This window comes from Pteropus medius, unplaced genomic scaffold (assembly GCF_902729225.1).
Source record: "Pteropus medius unplaced genomic scaffold, Ma_sr-lr_union100, whole genome shotgun sequence".
Lineage (NCBI taxonomy): Eukaryota > Metazoa > Chordata > Mammalia > Chiroptera > Pteropodidae > Pteropus > Pteropus medius.
The window spans coordinates 4358576-4377690 of NW_024345601.1; the positions used below are offsets into that span (position 1 = coordinate 4358576).

General features: G+C 38.5%; 2 protein-coding genes across 4 annotated transcripts in view; both read right to left on the bottom strand.

The window, feature by feature from the left end:
- KAT14 (lysine acetyltransferase 14) overlaps window positions 1–11403 on the bottom strand; it is a 29813-nt gene extending 18410 nt beyond the window's left edge. The window contains exons 1-5 of one of the 3 annotated variants that reach the window (XM_039874422.1): window positions 10700–11403; window positions 8735–8853; window positions 7015–7136; window positions 1846–2027; window positions 23–439 (exon numbers count right to left, since the gene is read on the bottom strand). In XM_039874422.1, coding sequence (XP_039730356.1) covers window positions 23–439; window positions 1846–2027; window positions 7015–7136; window positions 8735–8853; window positions 10700–10958 — 1099 coding nt within the window. In that variant the 5' untranslated portion in view covers window positions 10959–11403. Of the gene's footprint in view, window positions 1–22; window positions 443–1845; window positions 2028–7014; window positions 7160–8734; window positions 8854–10699 lie in introns of all 3 variants that reach the window. The other 2 variants (XM_039874421.1, XM_039874423.1) reach the window with 2 other exon arrangements.
- Window positions 11137–14975, bottom strand: PET117 (PET117 cytochrome c oxidase chaperone). The gene is made up of 2 exons (XM_039874424.1): window positions 14787–14975; window positions 11137–11403 (listed from the first exon to the last, which is right to left on the bottom strand). The coding sequence occupies exons 1-2, from the start codon at window positions 14880–14882 to the stop codon at window positions 11257–11259; spliced, it is 243 nt and encodes an 80-aa protein (XP_039730358.1). The 5' UTR covers window positions 14883–14975; the 3' UTR covers window positions 11137–11256.
- Window positions 14976–19115: the final 4140 nt, after the last annotated feature.

Consider the following 19115-nt stretch of genomic DNA (forward strand, 5'->3'; position numbering starts at 1 on the left):
ACCCAAGAAAGGTAAATCTTACCGTGAAACAAGGCTTGTGGTGGCATCACATCTGGAATCAGATCTGCTTCTGAAAGCAAGCTAGGTGTGGCTGAGTGAGAGGCAGGGGTCCCAGGGGCAGAGAAATCCAGAGATGGAGAAGGAGATGGGCTGGTCAGTGGAGTGCGGTCAGAGGAACTCAAGGATGAAAAATCAATCACTTCTCCTTTTTCTAGAATCACGTCAGGCCTGCGGCCTCGGCTTACAAATTTTACAGGGGTCGAAGAAGTGCTCCTGTCAAGAAAGCCTGCTGCCTCCTTCTGGGCTCTTCTAATGTCTTTTGCTTCCTGAGTACGAGACCGTTTTTCTTTTAATTCCATGGCGGATTCCACAGGATTGCGACTTGCCCGTTTTCTAAGTCCCTCAACGGTAATGATGGGATCTAAAGTTGGTTTTGAGGCTGCTGGAAAATAATAAATATCTAAATGTTTAAATAACCATTTAATCTTAGTTCCTTTTACTAATTTATTATTGTGAACCTTCTACCATATTCAAAATAGAGAAATGTTCAACGAATGCCCTAAACTGGGACTTAGATATCTCTTACCAAGAAAAAAAAATTGTCATGCAAATTTAAACAATTAAAAACTATCTTTCACCTATTGGAATTGGTAAACATTAAAAGTTTAACAATGCTCAGTAAGCATATGGGGTAATGGACATTTTCATGCCTTATTAGTAATTTAGCAATACTGATTAAAGTTTTGAATGAACATATCTTTTGATATAGCAACCTGTTTCCAAGAATTTATCACAAAAGAAAAAATTTGCACATGTATCCACATATATACAATTGTAATCTTGTTTAAAATAACAACCAAAGGTAGAAATAACCAAAATGTCTATCAACAGGGGTATAATAAATTATCATAGAGACATCAGATGGAATAAAATGAAATAAAATTTTTAAAAAGGTAGATCTACATGTACTGCTATGGAAAAATATACAAGATATACTGATAAATGGGAAAAAAATGGAGAACAAGTATTATAGTATGAGTCCATTTTTTTTTTTTTTTTTAAAAGAAAATGCTTAAATGTACGGAGACAATTCTAAGTGCATTTACAACAGATAACAGTGGTTATTCTGGGGAGTGAAAATGCAGGCAGGGGTGGGTGCAGAAGAGCAACTTTCATCCTTCAATTCTATTTTATTTTTTTCCCAATTATATTTTTAAAACTTTAAAAGTTCATTAAAAACTTTTTAGATTAAAAAATCAGATCAATGTGTTGTTACTATTAAAGAGCTACTATTAATTTTTTTGAAGTGTGAAAATGGCATTATGGTTAGACTACAAAAAAAAAGAGTCCTTTATCACTTAGAGATACATAATGAAATATTTAAGAGTGCAATGTTGATGCCTAGAATATGCTTCTAAATAATCCAAGGGTAGGAAAGAGTGGAGATTTGGGGTAAAGTACCCACGGTCTAGATAAAATGAGATCACCAGCCGTTAACTGTTGAAGTGAAGTAAAAGGTACATGGGGATTCATTGTATTACTCTCCTCACATTTGTATGATTAAAAATTTCAGTAATAAAAAGTTTAAAAACAAAATCAGATTAAAATAGAGAACCTTTCAGATATCAAAGGAAATTTATAAAACTGAGAATCTGATTAGGAAATTATCAAATATTTTCACGTAATATTTATGGCATACAAAAAGCACGTCACAATAAAATTGCCAAGCAGAGTTGCTCAGGAGGCAGATGAGCTGTGCCTGGCAAAAGTGGGCCTGCCTCCTAAGGTCATGCTTGCTTGGCTTTGCTCTGGCTAGCACCCCTTGTACTGCTCTCACAACGGTACCTTTTACTTTCAAAGCAGAGACAGACAACTTCTCTCCTTCAGGTTTCATTGTTGGGGGCTTGTTGTGAACAAGTTTCCACCATCCTGGTTCTCCGAATTCTTGAGCACCCGAACGGAAGTACATAGGACTTCCCACGCTGAGGCAACCTGCTACTGTGCTCCACCAGGTTGAAGTCTTTTTCCTGTAGGGTCCCAGAATTCAAAAATTATTGGCTTTTCAATTCTATCATCATATGGAAAATACACTCTAAGTATACTCTGTGACTCCTAGCCTGTGATATGCTACAGAACCTCCAATCTTTGAAGAAACAGAGATGAGAATCAAGGGGGCTCTGAAGTCTGTCTGGCTTCAAATCCTGGCACTACCACCTTCTAGCTGCCTCAGTTTCTTCATCTTTAAAATCTGGATGATAGAACTTATCTCACAAGATTGCTGCGGGGATGAAATAATTCAAATAAAGCTCATGAAACATTTCTTTTCACAATCATCATGATTACAGACTTCAATAAACTAATTTTAATTAACTTGAGTTGCTTTTATATGTGAATTAAATACAGCTCTCAAGAAAGCAAGCAGGAGAATTATTAGCCTTGGTAAACTGTTCATTTTACCCAAGGTGTCAAATGCATCTCTAGTCTGCTCCTATTGGCCTTTAGCAGTAGAGTGGGAATAAAACTACATAGTATGTTCCATAAACACAGAGTTGATCCTTGGAGGAATACAAAACTTTGGCAAAAGAAAAAGGCGAGCATTTCAAAATCACTACACAAGAGAGTATGTAACAAAAATTTTAAATATGTAAAATTTCAACTATTCAGTTCCCTGTCAAAAATTCTTTTAAAGGCAACTGTTCTACTTCCACCTTGAAAACATAAGTCAATTACCAGAAATCCTAAAAAAGTCATTCATAAAAAGGCTAGTGTAACTGTTGGAAAATATTGCTAGGGAAGCGAAAGGAAAATACTTTCTTAGGAACAAATATGTACTAGAAAACACATTAAAACCAAAAAAGTCAACTTTAATAGACATAAGCACTACCTGAGATGGGGCAAACGACACCATAGCTTCTAGCCTCAGTGTTTTCATCCCAGAGGACCTCTCCCCCATTTGTAACTTTTTCTAACCTTTCCCCTCCTCTTGCCCAAAGGATATACCAATGAGGAAGCCATCCACTTGCTTTCTCACACAATGTGTATGTTAGTCCAGTTGGTGGTGTCCCATGGGTCCCTTAGGCTCTATTTGTTCACTTCTCTTTGATCTTTTTCTATTCCTCAGACCTGATAATTCCCATTGTCCTATCCTCAAGTTCACCGAATCTTTCTTTTGCCTACTCAGATCTGTCTTTGAACCTCTCTGGTGAATTTTTCATGGCAGTTATTGTACTTTCCAGCTCCAGAATTTCCTCTTTTCAAGTTTTCTATCTCTTTGTTGTATTTTTATTTTGTTTATACATCATTTTCTTGACTTTCTACACATCTTCCTTTAGTTCTTTGACCCTACTTAAGGCTATTTTAAAGTCTTTATCTAGTAGATTCACCAATAGGGCTTTTTCAGGAATGATTTCTGTTGGTTAACTTTTTTTCCTTTGAATAGGCCTACTTTGCTCTTTGTATTTTTCCTAATTTTGTTGTTGTTGTTGTTGAAAATTAGACATTTGAATTTAATAACGTAGTAATTCTGGAAATTATATTCTCTTCCTTCCCCAGAGTTTATGGGTTTTATTCTTTTGATTGTTGTAGGTTGTCCCCCTGTGCCAAAGATCAGCCTGAGTTGTATAAACTTAAGGTTTTCTCAGGTCATTACTGAGCCTGTGCCTTCTCCTGAGCATGTGTGGTGACCTTCTAATATTCCCTGTGTGTAGTTGCTTTTGAATATCTTAGTCTTCAATGTCTGGCCCCCAAAAGAGAACAAAGAAAAATGAAGAGGGGAGAGGAAGGTGCCAACCTGTTAAATCTCCTTAAAGTTGGTTCAGGCAGAGGGGCAGGGGTTTGCAACAATGGGGGAGGTGCAACAATAGTGCTGCCCACCTCTTTGTCTGCACCTCTGTGATGAGAAGCAGTAATCAGTGATCAGAGCACAGACCCCAATGTTTAGAGCAGAGTGTCCTTTCTGTTCACCCTGGCTCCCAGAGCTGTGCACAAGCTGCTTTGGGAACATGCCAGGAAGTATGGGATAGGCAAAAGCTACTAGGCTAAGTTTAAATTGATGAAATTAACAGTAAGTAAGTCTTCAATAGACTCCAGAAATCCAAAATAGTTACGTAAGACAGATTCTGCAATTGCAAATTTTGTCTAGGTCTGGAGACAGATTTCTGGTGCTTCCTACTCTGCTATCTTCTGAAAATCCTTGTCATATAATTTTTCAAATTTTAAAACTATGAATGTGTTGTATCATATTTCATCAACTATAAGAGCCATTGAGTTTAAGATATGTCATTTCATGTACAGAAAAATAATAATAAAACTATCTAATTTTGACACACCATCACTTGTAAGATAGTTCCAGTGGTCAGAGAAACCAGCATTTGAAATAGTATGCATCTTAAATCGATTAAATATAGTAACACAAAAAGTGTTCAAACTATCCTTCGCCAATCAGTTATCTCTTCCAGAAGAATTCAAGGCTAGGATTCTAAAAGCAAATTAAGTGATCACACATAAAATAGCAACTAAACTGTAGTAATTAATAAAGCTTTTGTATACTTTTTGTTTCTACAATAGGTATATAGTTATTTAGGTTAGCCCTAAATAATCTTTTTCATGCTTAAACTTTGATAAAAAAAATTAAAAGCGTAAAAGCAAAACTTGTAAGTATCTGAAAGAAAATGTATTCAAACTTAGAACGTTATTACACAGTACACTATTCTCTTAGCTGCTATGGCAAATGAGAAATAGTTATTATTGTCGAGAATTTAAAATATGTTCTATGAATAGCAGAATTAAAATCTTTAGTAGCTATAAAAAAAGTATGACTGTAAATGTTCTGTGGAGCCTGCTTCTCTGGTATGCAGTCATTCGGTATATGTTCATACACAGAGATGTCTGAGTGTGCACTGATGTTTAACACCAATCACTGAGTGTGCAGTGATGTTTAACACCAATCACTGATGTTTAAAGCAGAGTTCCCAAAGTGAAGGTTAGCACTGGGCAGGAATCTGAGTGACAAGGTCACGAAGTAATTTTTAATTCTCTTTCAATCCTGGTTAGATCAAGGAGAAAGTTTGTTGCTTGAAATTCTCACTAACACATGCAGTCTCCTTTTTTTTTAATCAAGAAAGAGGGCCTCAGACTGCCTCTATAGGCCATGGAATTGAGCTACAACTTAATGGCACTGTTTTATTTTTAGTGCATTTATTTTTATAGTTTCATTCTATTTATGGCAAATAATAAGAGTTTTTCACCTACCAGAGTGGTGTGAAGTTTCTTTTTAAAGTGAATGTATTTTTTTAAATGACTTGATTTAAATAAGTAAATGATAATTCAAGTGATACACTAATATGGCCAAAACCACTAATTTAATGGTTAAACTACACAGCAGCTGGAGAGTAATTAATGCCTTTCAGTAGAAGTATTAAAGAAAAAAGCTTTAGCTGATTCCTCTCAGAACAGGCTGTAGAAATGAATAAATGAAACTAAAAAACTTCTGTTAAAATAATGGCGACATTCTTAAAAATAGGCAATTTAAATCCAATTTCTTTCAGAAGACAATCCATTAAACAAAACAGCACTGAAAGATCATGAAAACATTCCAAGATCTAATTTTATCAGTTTTTTTCCCTTTCTTGTCCCTTACAAATGGGGTATATTAAGTTCCACAAATAGTGCTAAATCATTAAACTAAGACAACAGATTTCCTTTCTTTGAGAAAAAGAATGAGTTATACTGTCATTTCTTTTCTTAGTACCACTAAAATACTCAAGAACAAAAATAACTCCTTTGTAAAAATGTTAGTACATTTTTTCTATTTTTTCCTCACAGCTAGCCTTCAGAAAGTCACACCTCCTTTCAAATGCCCTCCCTGATTTCTTAGCAGTATTAGCAGAGCTGTGACTTCTCAGCATCCAAGGAAACAGAGGCTGCAGTGAGTTCAGAGTGAGGACAGGTACAAACTCCCTGCTCTGACCTGATGTGATTAGAGCCTTTATCTTGTCTACACTGACACAATATGCAAGATTTATGAATCTCATAGAGGATTTCAGATGGCAATTAATAATCAGAATCTCCAGACAGAAAGAAATCTAACTACGGGCAGTGAACACACAAGCAATATATATATACGCCTTACTGTTGAATTGTACACCTGAAACTTACTGGATTTCATTAATCAATGTCACCATAAAAAAAAAAATCAGAATCTCCAATACAATTCACCAATGCAGTTGCAAACTCACTAATCCCTAAATAGCAATAAAGATATCAATAACGATCTTATTAGATCCATGTGGACCTTTAGTTAAAACATATGGTCTCAATGTCTGTGCACTGGAATCCCTAAGTCTGATGAACCAAAGCAGCCACCAAGGAGGGGTGCACTCAGCCACAAAATCAAAGCATTATGATGAAAAAAAGAATGAATGAATAAGCCATATGTGTATTAATGTACCTTGACTGTACTAAGCACTGTAGTACCAAAAGGTATAAAACAGTTTCTCCCTTCAGTTAATGAAAACAAATACTAATAACATAAGACTGTTAATGAAGAGCAATTAAAATGAATGCAGTTATTAACTGCCATAATTTTTCTTCTTCTGATCTCCCATAAGGCATTAATTTTAAAAGGACATAATAATGCTATCTCCTGAAATGAAATAGTTACTTATCCAACTATCAAAGAGCCTCATTTAATCAAACACTATTTTTTTACATTCTACAAAACTCTTCGAAATCTCTTCATGCTCTGTAGAAACCAACCGCTTCTTCTGGAAGTAGGATGAGTGAAGTATGAAAATCTATACTTTTAATAGTATACACTTCCATTTTGATTTTTTTATAAAGAAGTTTTTTAACTTAAAAAGTAACAAGATTTTCTGGATTACAAAATTCTGTGTAATTGCCATAAGGAAATGCATACTCTAATTCTCTACAGGGCTGCATTAGGCTGTCTCAAATCTTATATACTTTGTTCTTTGCATCTTTGTTCAAGGGTAAGATTTTTTAAAATCACATTACCTATTTCCTAGTAAAAAAGTCCAATGTTTCTCAATAAAAGCACAGATATCTTCTTTCCACCTGAAATAACCTTGACGTCCACTTCCTTCCAGAGACAAGTTGTACATTGCCAACATGACAACCTGAAACACAAACGAAACAAGGGCTGGGAGAAAGGCATGATTAAGGGTTAATCTTTAGGGAGAAACATTTGTTGTTTTATATTCTGGGTAGTAATGCTGGGGAACAGAGGGGAAAAAAGGAAGAATATCTTGAAATATTCTCAGTATAGAATTTTGCTTCCCTTTTTGCTTTCAGATGAATAGCACTAATCCACTTAATGTGTACAGTTGTTCCTTACATGTTACATATGTAGAGCTGATGTGTTGTTGAACTGATATGATAAATAACCACTGCCCTAAGTAACTACCTCCCCCATCCCAGTATCCCTCCATCTTACACAATGCAGCACTAAATAAGGTGTTAACTACTGGCCATCAAGGAGGCCTCCAGGTGCCTACTCCAGCCAGCATCTTCTGACAGTGCTAACCTAAATTAAAATTTTTGAAAATCACCACCACGTATATATTTTTCTAAGCTCTTAAAATAATATGAGACACCACCTATTCAGTATTTAACCATTTTTAGCTGTGAAAATCTGTCTTCAAATGAAATCAATATTAGACAGGGGCAGGGACCCGAAAGGCCTTGCTGCTCAGCCCATTCTCAGAGGGCTCCAGAGCTCAATGTGAAAACTCTTAATCTAGTCCAACCTGGTTATTTTATAGGTAATAAATTCATGGCCCCAAATTGGTATTTGCCAGACATATAAATAACACGTCTGAGTCCAAAGCATTAACTCCTCAATGATCCCATGGGAAGATCTATGACTCAGGTAATTCTGACGATTCCACTAACTGAGTTTCAATTTCGCCCATCCTTAAACTTGTAAAACCTGCTGATGGTTTAACAAATAATTAACCCATGAACAGATTTTTCAAATTCTTCCACTTATTTCTGCATCAGGTCTACATCAGCCAATAAGCGTCCTTTAAACAGTTATTGTCCATGGGGAACTACTGTTTAATGGATATAGAGTTTCATTTTGGGAAGGTAAGAAAGTTCTGAAAATGTCTCCTGGCCTAAAATGGTGCCTGGTTCATCACAAGCACTCAATATCTGTTGAATGAATAAATATAAGATATAGTATGTATAATTCATTCCTTTTTAGAACTTAAAGACTATACATACATTGTGCCTACCACAGACATAGTAATACAAAACCAAAACCAAAAAAAATTAATACAACCTAAGATCAGTAAAAAGCTATTGTTCAGTCTACATGGAAAGAATAAGGATGTTGGTATTAAAGATGGTTAAAAGTGGACATATTCATCAAACAAAAAATAGTCAAACATGTTTGAGTTCAAATGCAGAAAAGCTAAATTATCCCTCCCCACTGATGGAGACCCGATGCAGTCAGCCACATTTTCAATTAAGTTTGGTATTATACATAAATAAAATTCTGTGTGTGAAGTTTTCAAGAATCTCGAACTCAATTCACTAAGTTAGCAGTGAGTACCAAGTACTCTATTCACCATACACTCAGTATACAATTTTCATTGTGAAACAGTGGCCTTGAAGACAACTCAAAAGTGCTACGTATGTTCCTCTTTATATATTCCAATAAATTCCTTGGGTGACCATCCTCATGAATTCCACAGGAAGAGATTTTACTCACTTGCTGCCATGTAAGCTTCAGCCTTTCATACTGCTCCTTGCCATCTTCTGAGCAATCAGAACAAGTAAACCTAAAAAAATTATCACCCTTAAGGTAACTGAGCTGTTCCCTCAGCTGACCTAGGAGAAAAACAAAAAGGCATATTATAGGTTTATCTAGAGCAGCAGTAACCCAAAAGTTTAATTCATCAACCTGATTTTCCAAGTTTTTCATGCTGTTTTTCCTTTTTTGAGCCAGTCCATAGCAGGAAACAGGTGGGAGAGGAAATAGAGAAGAAAAGTTTTTATTCTTTCAGTATCAAGTGTATGCTCAGTAAGATGAGTGGTTCCCTAATTTTTAGGAGAAAAACACTAGGAAAAGCAGGTATTATTGTTCTCACTGGTTTTTCCAACTGTTAGCATTCCTGTCTCTTATAGGTCTCTCCACATGTCCTTTCAAAAACTATCTGAGCTCCCAGAGAGTGTCGGGCACTAGGCTAGAAAATACAACACCCAAGACAGGCATAGTGCCTGCTCTCGGCAGTTAACAAATTCTGTAAGGGAAACATGAGAAAATAGGTAATCACAACAGCACAGTACTTCTCCACCCTCACTGTGCATCAGAATTACCCAGGGAGTTGTTTGAATATGCCTTGGCCTACCCTACATGAAATGAATCAATCTCTGAGGTGGGGCCTGGGTCAGGTCTCTGTATTTTTTAAAGTTCCCCAGGTGATGCTGATGCTCTGGAAGAAATGAAAACCACTGCAGTGGAAGATGACAGATGATAAGGGCAATGTGAGGACACATAAAAGTGGTACCCAATCCATATTAAAAAGATAGAAGAGCTAGAAACAGTGAATTCTACAGAATGATTCAAATTGGCCAGAGGAAGAGAGGTGTTTGTGTGTATGGAGGGCATGGAGGCTATAGAGATGCATATTAGAGAGGAAATTAAAATGTGCTAAGTCATAGGGATAAGACTGGTTTGTGGGGAATTAAAAGCTCATACTAACTGCAAAGTTTAAAAGAGGCTAAAGAAGTTAGCAGGGGCTGATCATAAAGGGCAGTTTAAAATGTATCCTGTGAGGACAAGAAGAAAGCCAGTGAGATTTCTAGGCAAGACCCTGAGTAATAGAAACACCTTAGAAACAAAACTACCTAATATGTCATAAATTCTAGGTTTGTTTTCTGTGAAAAAGTTATTAGTAGTAACTATTAATTTGAGTAGTGGAATCTTAATTAAAACATTTCCACATACTAGAAAAATGACCCACTTTACAATTATATATATGTGTAAATATTTCTCTGACCTAGTTACAAATTCTATCATTCAAAGATTCCTCTAGTATGTATATCTCTACTGGTCTCCGCCTAATGGAAAAATCCTGTTTTGGTAAGACTCAAGATAACTGACAAAGCATACTCTTCCTTGAGAACTAGGAAGGTAGCAGTTGAAAAGACTGAAAGACTTAACAGGGAAGAATATGTATGTTATCTCTAGTCAGCAGATCAAAGAGGCCAACAAGCAGAACACAAGAATAGTTCTAGAAAAAGAGCACCAAACACCTTTAATTTGCTAATTCTGACCTTACTTCAGCATATAACAGCAGTTTTCCATGTAAGTTAAATATTAAGAGTAATTTTTATGAATGTGAACTTTAATTCTGCACTGGGCCTAAAATTTGGCCCCAAATTCTTAACATGATTTTGTTAGAAAAATCTGGCTATTTAAGTAACACAGGATTTCCAATTTTCGAATTTGTATTGGGTTATCATCAAGAATGTTAATTTAACAACATGATAGAGGTTGACAAAAATTTTTATTAGTACAAATATCTCAAATAAATTTGTAGTTAATCAACTAAACTACAAATAAATAATTATCTTTTTATTTAGGTCTATTTTACATTCATGTTTCTTTCACAGGTTAGAAAAACAAACCACATAGGACTTGGCAAATCAAAGGAATTGAGAAGCTCCTTACTGGCCGGTATCCATTTCTGGCACTTGTCACAGAAGTAGGACAGCTGCTCCTCCATCCAAGAAACATCTCCTTCATCACTGTTGAGGGAATCCCCACTCTGATCATGAGACAAGTCCACTGATGCCTGGTCCTCTGATTCAACAATCAGGAGAGTCTCCCCCTCCACTTCACCCTCCTCCAGTCCTTCTGAGGTAGATGTTCTCGTGGCTTCATCATCATGGCGACTTATCAAACTACTCAGGTGGATGTTACTATCCATCCCTTCCTTCTCACACGGTCAGAAGTGCTTTTTGTAACAATCCTAAGCTCTGGACACCAACCTTAAAGGAGCTTCTATCTGGATTACACAAACAGAAGCTTTTCAGAAGAGTGCTATTTCTCTGCTCAGAAATAAAGAATTTTTAAAGGAATAATTTAGAATATATGATCTACTGTTCTTTTACGTGATGGTGTTTAAAAGGACAAAGACAAATAAAAGAGTGAAGATCTCACTAAGCTATTTTCCATCAACACACTCAACACTATCTGTCTCATCAATAGTTCACATTCATTTCAAGTCATGTTTTTTGAGATCCTTTGCCAATAACATCTTCTCTTTCTGTTTCAAGTTTCTCAGTCAAAATAATCTGTTCTCCCAAAAGACGAATGTTTTCTTTTTTCCGAATTTGCCTCTCAATGTCTCTGATCACTCCGTCACGAAGCCTCTAAAAACATAAGAAACAGATTTCAGTAATACTCTGAACAGGTGGTTCCCATCCTTGTGCCATTCAAGTCCAAATAACAGTGTTACCAAAATATACTTGAAACTTTCAGATTCCAAATACCCAATTACTATTTTAACTTTCTGTACAAATGTAAAATGTAATAAAGGTGTCATCAGATCAATTTGGTAGTATGCTATAATGTCATCATTTAAATGATTACTTACCATATTTTAAGAAATTCCTAAACATTTAGTATAGAAGACTTAATTGGAAATAACAATTAAAAGAGAAAAAAATTGACACTATGTTGAATTTTAAAAGGAGTTTAAATGATATATGACACTTTAAGTTTGACAAGAGTTACTACAGTAACTCTGTAATCTACTTTCATGTTAGCAATTATCTTAGCTGAATAATAAACATCAAAAAAAGATTACTAAAATTTGAACAAGCTGTAAAGTGCATGCAAGAAAGTAAAGAATCTAGCTTCTACTAGTACATAAAAAGTAAAAATTACACAGGATTACTAATCTAGTACATAACAAAGAGAGAAAGGGGGAAAAAAAAGAATATTACTACCAGAAGAAAAAATAAAAGGCCCATCAATGGTAGTTACTTTGACAAGCACTAAAGACACATAAAAAATTCCAGAACATGGACCTGGCACCTAAGATGAGACTTTTTAAAGTGTCAATTCAGTCATTACTAATAACTAACATTTTATAGTGTACAGGCTACAAAATGCTCTAATAAGTTTTTAACAGTAGCCTCGTGAGGCAGAATTGATGGGGATAGGGCCCAGGGTCTGGGTATCTTTTTTAATTATTATTATGTCTTTTTTAATTATTATTATGTCTTTTTAAAAGACTCACAAAGTACCTACTTGCAGTACCTCCTCCAGGCCTAGAGCTTATTCCCTATAATGGGGGAGTAGAGAAATTTGAGTCCTGAGACTAATAACTCAACTGAGAGCCAACTTTCTTGATCCCTGCACCGTTGGCAAGATCTCCAGAGACAGAAATGGAGATGCTCATTCCACTCTGCCCTCCCGCTCTTCCTATCCTGTGCTCCTTACACCATGACATACCTACACACCCACCCAAAGCCCTCACTGTCCACTGAAATCGTTCTACACCTGCCTCTGAAATCCTGCCCTGCCTTTTCAGATACTTTAGCACATGCTTAGGATCTTGTTCTCCATTCATTTGCTATCTTTCTCCAAATTTCAACATCTATGCTCATTGCCTCCCACATCCTTCCTGTGACATCCACTCAATGAATCATTACTAACCATTTACCTTCCTACTAACCATTTCTCTTACTAATCACTAAGACATGTTTGTTTACTATTCCGATATTTACAACTCTGGCTTCTCATGTAAGTACTACTTGTTTTGCTGGGTTCCTGAGAGGATTAAAGATGATGTACACAAAGTGCTTAGTACAGTGCCTGGTATGTGATAGACAGTCAAGAAACAATAAGGAACAACAATCATTATTTTATTTCTTGCTTCCTTGAACCTTCCAACACATCCACTGTCAATCATTTGGCCAATTCTTTCCCTCTGTAGAAAGTCTACAATGAATGGATGTAAGATAAATATTGGCTATCCTAGTCAATCTTCATCTCTGACTTCCAAATATCTAAATCTTCTTGTTCTTCCACTCTCTAACAGTGGTTCTCAACTCTTCCTACATGCATGTTAGAATCTCCTGGGTTGCTTTGTTTTCTTTTTCAGCTCCCCATCCTCACCTCGCCCCGGTCGTTTTTAAAGCATACCTAAGACAGATCCCTATTCCCAAGAAATTCTGATCTAATAGATCTGGAGTAGGGCCCAACCTCACCTGCATTATAAAAACTTCCCAGAAACACTGAATGTATAACTAGGGTTCAAAACCAAGCTCTAACTCAGCTCTATCCGACACTTTTTGAAAATTCCAATTCACTGACCTGAGCAGCATCTGACAGACCAGCCTCTACTCCAGCAGTCTCGAACCTTTTTGGCACCTGAGACCAGTGTTCCTATGTGAATCTAATGCCTGATGATCTGAGATGGAGCTGAGGCAGTGATGCTAGCGCTGGGGAGCAGCTGCAAATACAGACGAAGCTTCGCTTGCTGGCGCACCACTCACCACCTGCTGTGTGGCCCAGTTCCTAACAGGCCACGAACTGGCACTGGTCTGTAGCCCTGGGGCTGGGGACTCCTGCTCCACTCCATATCAGATTTTCTCAGGATCATCATCTTTTCCTTCTCTGAGGAGGAAGACTCTATACCAAAAGTACCCTTAGAACACATGCTTTAATCCCAAATCTCTGATTTTTTTCCCCATGCCTCCTCATTATTAATCATCCCATTCCCTCCTCCCCCAAATTCTTGTAATCTTCACAGGCTTCTTGTCTGATTTCCACAGACTGGGAACACCAGGACAAAGATCTCATCTGCTTCATCTCTGTATAGTGAGCACACAGCACGGTCCAATGCAAGAAATGAGTTTACTATTGATTCATCCAGTTCACTGCTTTCACCCTTGGCAAACTAGGCTCAACCAATAGCCATACCAAGGTGTTCTCTGAGAGTTCACCAACGACCTAGCTCTTGTTCTCACACTAAACATTTAGCACTGTTTTGAATCATTTATAGCCCAAGGAGAGGCTATGCTTCCTTATCTTTGTTTCTCCCAAAGTGCCTAGTGCTGTGACTGGCACATAATGATAAATCATTAAATGTTGGACAACTTAAATAAATTTGGAGGCCAACATCGCTATCGTTCCCAGAATCTTTTTTTCAAAGCAAACTGCTCTTAAAAAAAAAAAAAATACAAGCACCTCACCAAAATACCTTGGCCAAAGGCACGAAGGCGGGTACAAGGAGGCCTTCTTCATCGTGGGGTTAAAATAGTATTAGCATTTAAACCAAGTAAGATCCAACCTTGGGCCTGGGACTGGAGAGAGGCAGGTAACAAGCTGAAAGCACTCCAAGAAAACCCTTTCCCCTCCTCTACTTTCTAGAGGCCTCAGTAAGATGCTAAACGGTCATATCACTGCAAGCTGGCTGTGACTTGAAAACGGTACTGCTGACTATCCTACGGGTGCGCGTTCACCGGAGCCAAGCAACTTCAGGAGGGAGGGCCAGGCTCCCAGACGCCGGCCAGGAGGGGTTGGCCTGGGCCCAGAGGTCACACGCGGCCGCCGGGGCTGCAGCGCTCAGAGCTCTGCCGGCGGCTGCCCGGCCGCAGTCGCAAACACCTGAGGGTGCCCGGCTGGGCCGCTAAGGAGAGGAGTAGGGAGAAGACCAAGAGGAGCGAGGAACCACTCGGAGAGACCAGAGAGACCGAGGCCGCTGCCGCGTGGGCCGCAGAAGAGACGGTCACGTGACACCGACCTGCTGGTCCTGTCGCTGTTTCACATGCACGCCGACCACGGTGGCCACCGTCAGCACCACCGAGAGGCCCAGCACCGTCTTCGAGCTCCTCGACATCCCCACGCGGGGCGCCGCGGCCTCCCCCTCCCACTCGCGCGAGGCCCCAAGGCGGCAGCAGAGCGCGTCGCTGCCCGCGCCAGCCAGGCCGTACACGTCGAGCGTGGAGTCCCAGCCGCCGCCAGGCGCGAGCAATCGAGAGCCGAGCGCCAAGCGGCGCCGCTATTCCACTGCAAGCGCGGCTTGGAGTGGGAGCCCCGGGACCGGAGGGATCCACTCCTTACCTTGCGGGCGGCCGGATTAAGACACTCTCACTTAAAATTCTAAAGAGCCCCAGCCCAAAGGTGGCCCCAGCACCTTGCTGGGTGGGGATGGGGTGGGGAGACCCATGCCTGAACCACCTCATTTTGTCCCCCCCACCAGCGACAGGGGGCATCCTGTGGGCGGCGCGGGATTCCCACTAGGGTACCTTGCTGTCTCAGATGATTTACTCCATACTAGCTTCATCAAACGCAGCCCTTATTGTCCCCTTGGCAGGGTAGGTAACACCAGGAGATGGAATTTTGCTAGCTAAACGTAGACACGGTCAGCAACTTTTTCACCTTGACGTTGTGGGGTGGCTTCTCAGAGTCTGATTTTTGAAATTGAAAAACCTGGCTAAAGAGCATGCTAACTGGACAGCGATACCTCCTTGCCTCCTGATATGAAAAAAAGCTGGTCACCTAATTGCCCATGTAATCCTTAAGAGATCACTTTTACACCCTTAGAGCCTCAGTTCCCGCTATCTCTAAGACAGTTCCTGAGCCCAAGTCTCTAGGAACAAATGATGGAATAAAGTAGCCTGTCGAGAATAGCGGAAAGTACTTTCAAAAGACGTAGAAAGACGTTTGGCTTTCTAATGAAGAGGTATTATCAAGTTATTCTTTCCCACTAGAATTTACAGAGAACAAACTTCTTCCTATGGAAACAACTATGTACGATATTGATTTAGGCTCGGTCTTGGTTATTTTCTCCCAAGATCTTCGACATTCAAGTCTGTAGTACTTTGCTCTTCCAAGCCTCTTATGCGAGCATAAATGGTACGATGTGCTATTGCTCTTAAGAAATGTAATATAATAAAAATTTTAATAATGAAAAAATTTTAAATACCCTTTTCAAATGTTATTTTGTCTGAAGCAATTTTTTTTTTTTTTTTTTTTAGCAGGGGGAATGTACCACTGAATTGGAAAACGGGGTTCATGCCCTAACAGACCTTGGAGTCAAAAGCAATTTAATTCAGGTTGTATTTGCATATTCTCTAAAGAAAAAAAAATACATTAGACTGTTTTTTTTGCTAATAGTAAACTCCAGATACTCTTTCCATCTAAGTCAGTGAGCCTTCAACAGAACTATATATCTTTAGAAGGTACCCCAGAGAGTCTGATGGTCTTTCATTCTATCATGATTAATTTTTCAACTTGCCTTCTTGAATGTTTTATTCTACTTTTAAAAAATCTTTTATGTGTTAACTGTCAAATTAAAACATGGATTATCTGTTTAAATATTTATAAAACCTAAGCAGAATGTTTTGTGTGATTATTGTCTCATAAATTACTGAGTTGTGAGAAAATGACTGCATGCCATCAAACATTGAAACCAACTTTTTTTCCCATTAATATAATTTCCATCTACTATAAGTACATTTTTAAGTGTTTGCAGTGTGTTTGAACAAAAGCAGTTTTCTGGGACAACTTAAAGAGTCTCTACTAATGAATATATTTTCAAATAGAAAATGTCTAGACTTGCTGATTGACTTTTTTTTCCAATAAACTTTTTGAAATTTTTTTTTTATTTTTCAGTTATACTTGGCATATGTTATTATATTAGTTTCAGGTATACAGTGTAGTGATGAGAGATCTATATAACTCCCAAAGTGATCACCACAATAAATCTATTATTGACTACATTCTTTATGTTATACTTTATATCTCTGACTATTTGTAACTACACATTTGTACTTCTTAATCCCTTTGCCCCAATACCCTCCCATCTAGTAACCCTCAAAATATCCTCTGCATCTATGAGTTTGTTTCCATTTTTTTGCTGTTGTTCTTGTTGTTGTTTATTTTGTTCTTTAGATTCCAAACGTATATGAAGTCATAGGGCATTTTTCTTTCTCTATCTGATTTATTCTATTTAGCACAATACCCTCTAAGTCCATCATGAAATACCTTTTACTGTGTGTGTGTCTTTACAGTCTGTGTGTGTCTTTTAATCTGAAGTAAGTCTCTTATAGACTATATGTAAGGGTACTGTTTTCTTATCCATTCGGCCACCCCATCTTTTAATTGGAGTGTTTAATTCTTTTTCATTTGAAGTATTTGTTGATAGATACGTAGTTGCTGCCATTCTTTATTTATATTTTTGATCCTTATTTCTTCTTTTTCTTAAAGAAGTCCCTTCAACATTTCCTGTAATACTGGCTTAGTGGTGACAAACTCCTTTAGCTTTTTCTTATCTGGGAAACTCTTTATCTGTCCCTCAATTCCAAATGATAGCTTTTCTGGGTAGAGTAATCTCGGTTGTAGATCCTAGGTTTTCATCACTTTGAATACTTTGTGCCAAGTCCTTCTAGCCTGCAAAGTTCCTATTGAGAAGTTGCTTTTCTCTTGCTGCTTTTAAGATTCTCTCTTTGTATTTAACATTTAGCATTTTAATTATGCTGTGTCTTAGTGTGGGCCTCTTTGGGTTCATCTTATTTGGGACCCTTTCTGAAATTCCTGGGGTTGTATGTCTATTTCCTTTACTTAGTTAAAGAAGTTTTCCATTATTATTTCTTCAAATAAGTTTTCAATTTCTTGCTCTCTCTCTTCTCCTTCTGGTACACCTACAATGCTAATGCTGTTATGCTTGATGTTGTCCCAGAGCCTCCTTAAACTATCTTAATTTTTTTGGATTCTTTTTTCTTGTTGCTCTTCTGATTGGGTGTCCTCTGCTACCCAATCTTCTATATCAGTGATTTGATATTCCCCATCATCCATTCTGTTGATTCCCTCTAATGTACTCTTCATCTCAGATAATGTATTCTTCATTTCTGATTGATTCCCTTTTATAATTTCCATTTCCATTTTTATGTTTCTTATCTCTTTGTTAAAGTTCTCTCTGAGTTTATCCACTTTTCTCTTAAGCTCCTTGAGCATCCTTATAACCAGTGTTTTGAACTCTGCATCTGGTAGATTGCTTAACTCCACTTTATTTAGATCTTTTTCTGGAGCTCTGTTCTGTTCTTTCATGTGGAACTTGCTTCTTTCTCTTCCCCATTTTGGCTGCCTTCTGTGTCTGTTTCTATGTACTAAGTAAAGCTCCTAAGTCTCCCAGTCTTAGTAGCATGGCTTTATGTAGTAGGTGTCCTGTGGGGCCTAGTGGCATAATTCTGAGAGGGGTTCAGCTGCAAACCAAGTTTAGCCCCAGCCTGTGCCCCTCCAGGGCCACCTGGTAAGAGTCACCAAGCAATCCACATATGGATGCCACCCATGCTATGCTTATAGTCGCCTCAAGAGGCCATGTCAAAAACTGAGGCTGGCTGTCACCAGTACGGGACTTGGAGCTGCTTAACAAGAGGCATAGGGCACACCGAAAACACCATTGGATGGGGCTTGGGTAGGGCCACAAGTTGGGAGGGGCAGAGTTTTAGGGAATCCTCTGGGTGGAGCGACCTCTCTCATCCAGTTTAATGATCACTCAGCTATGGCGGCACCTGTGTCCATACACTGGGAGGGGTAAGGGCTCAACAAAGGAACAATGGATACTTCCAGCACTTATGCCCAGGAGAAAGCCTCCCCTCTGGCCCTTGCCCCAAAGCCCAACAACTCAGTGTCCCTCACCCATATGTCCCTGGCACTCCTCAAGCAGATGCCCAAATGCTGGAGCTCAGAGTGAGCAAGTCCATCACCACCAAAGTCCAGTCGTGGTTATGGTCCCATTGAGAGGAACGTCTGCACCTATTTGCTGCTGCTGCCATAGCCTGTCTCGCTTAGCCCACATGGACTGAGGAGCCTCACGTCTCCGCCCCTCCTACGATTCCAAGGTGATTTCTTATTTTTCTCCCTAGTTGTAAGGCTTCTCTGTTCATCCAGACCCCAGGTGACTCTGCTTGCTGTTTGCTCTGTGGTTTCATCATAATTTTGGTGTGGTTGCAAGAGGAAATGTACAAAGTCTCTACTCTCTATACCATTCTGACTGGTCTCCGCCCAATAAAGTTTGACTGAATGTCCCAGGAGCAGTGTATTGCAGATACCCACCCCATCCCTTGAG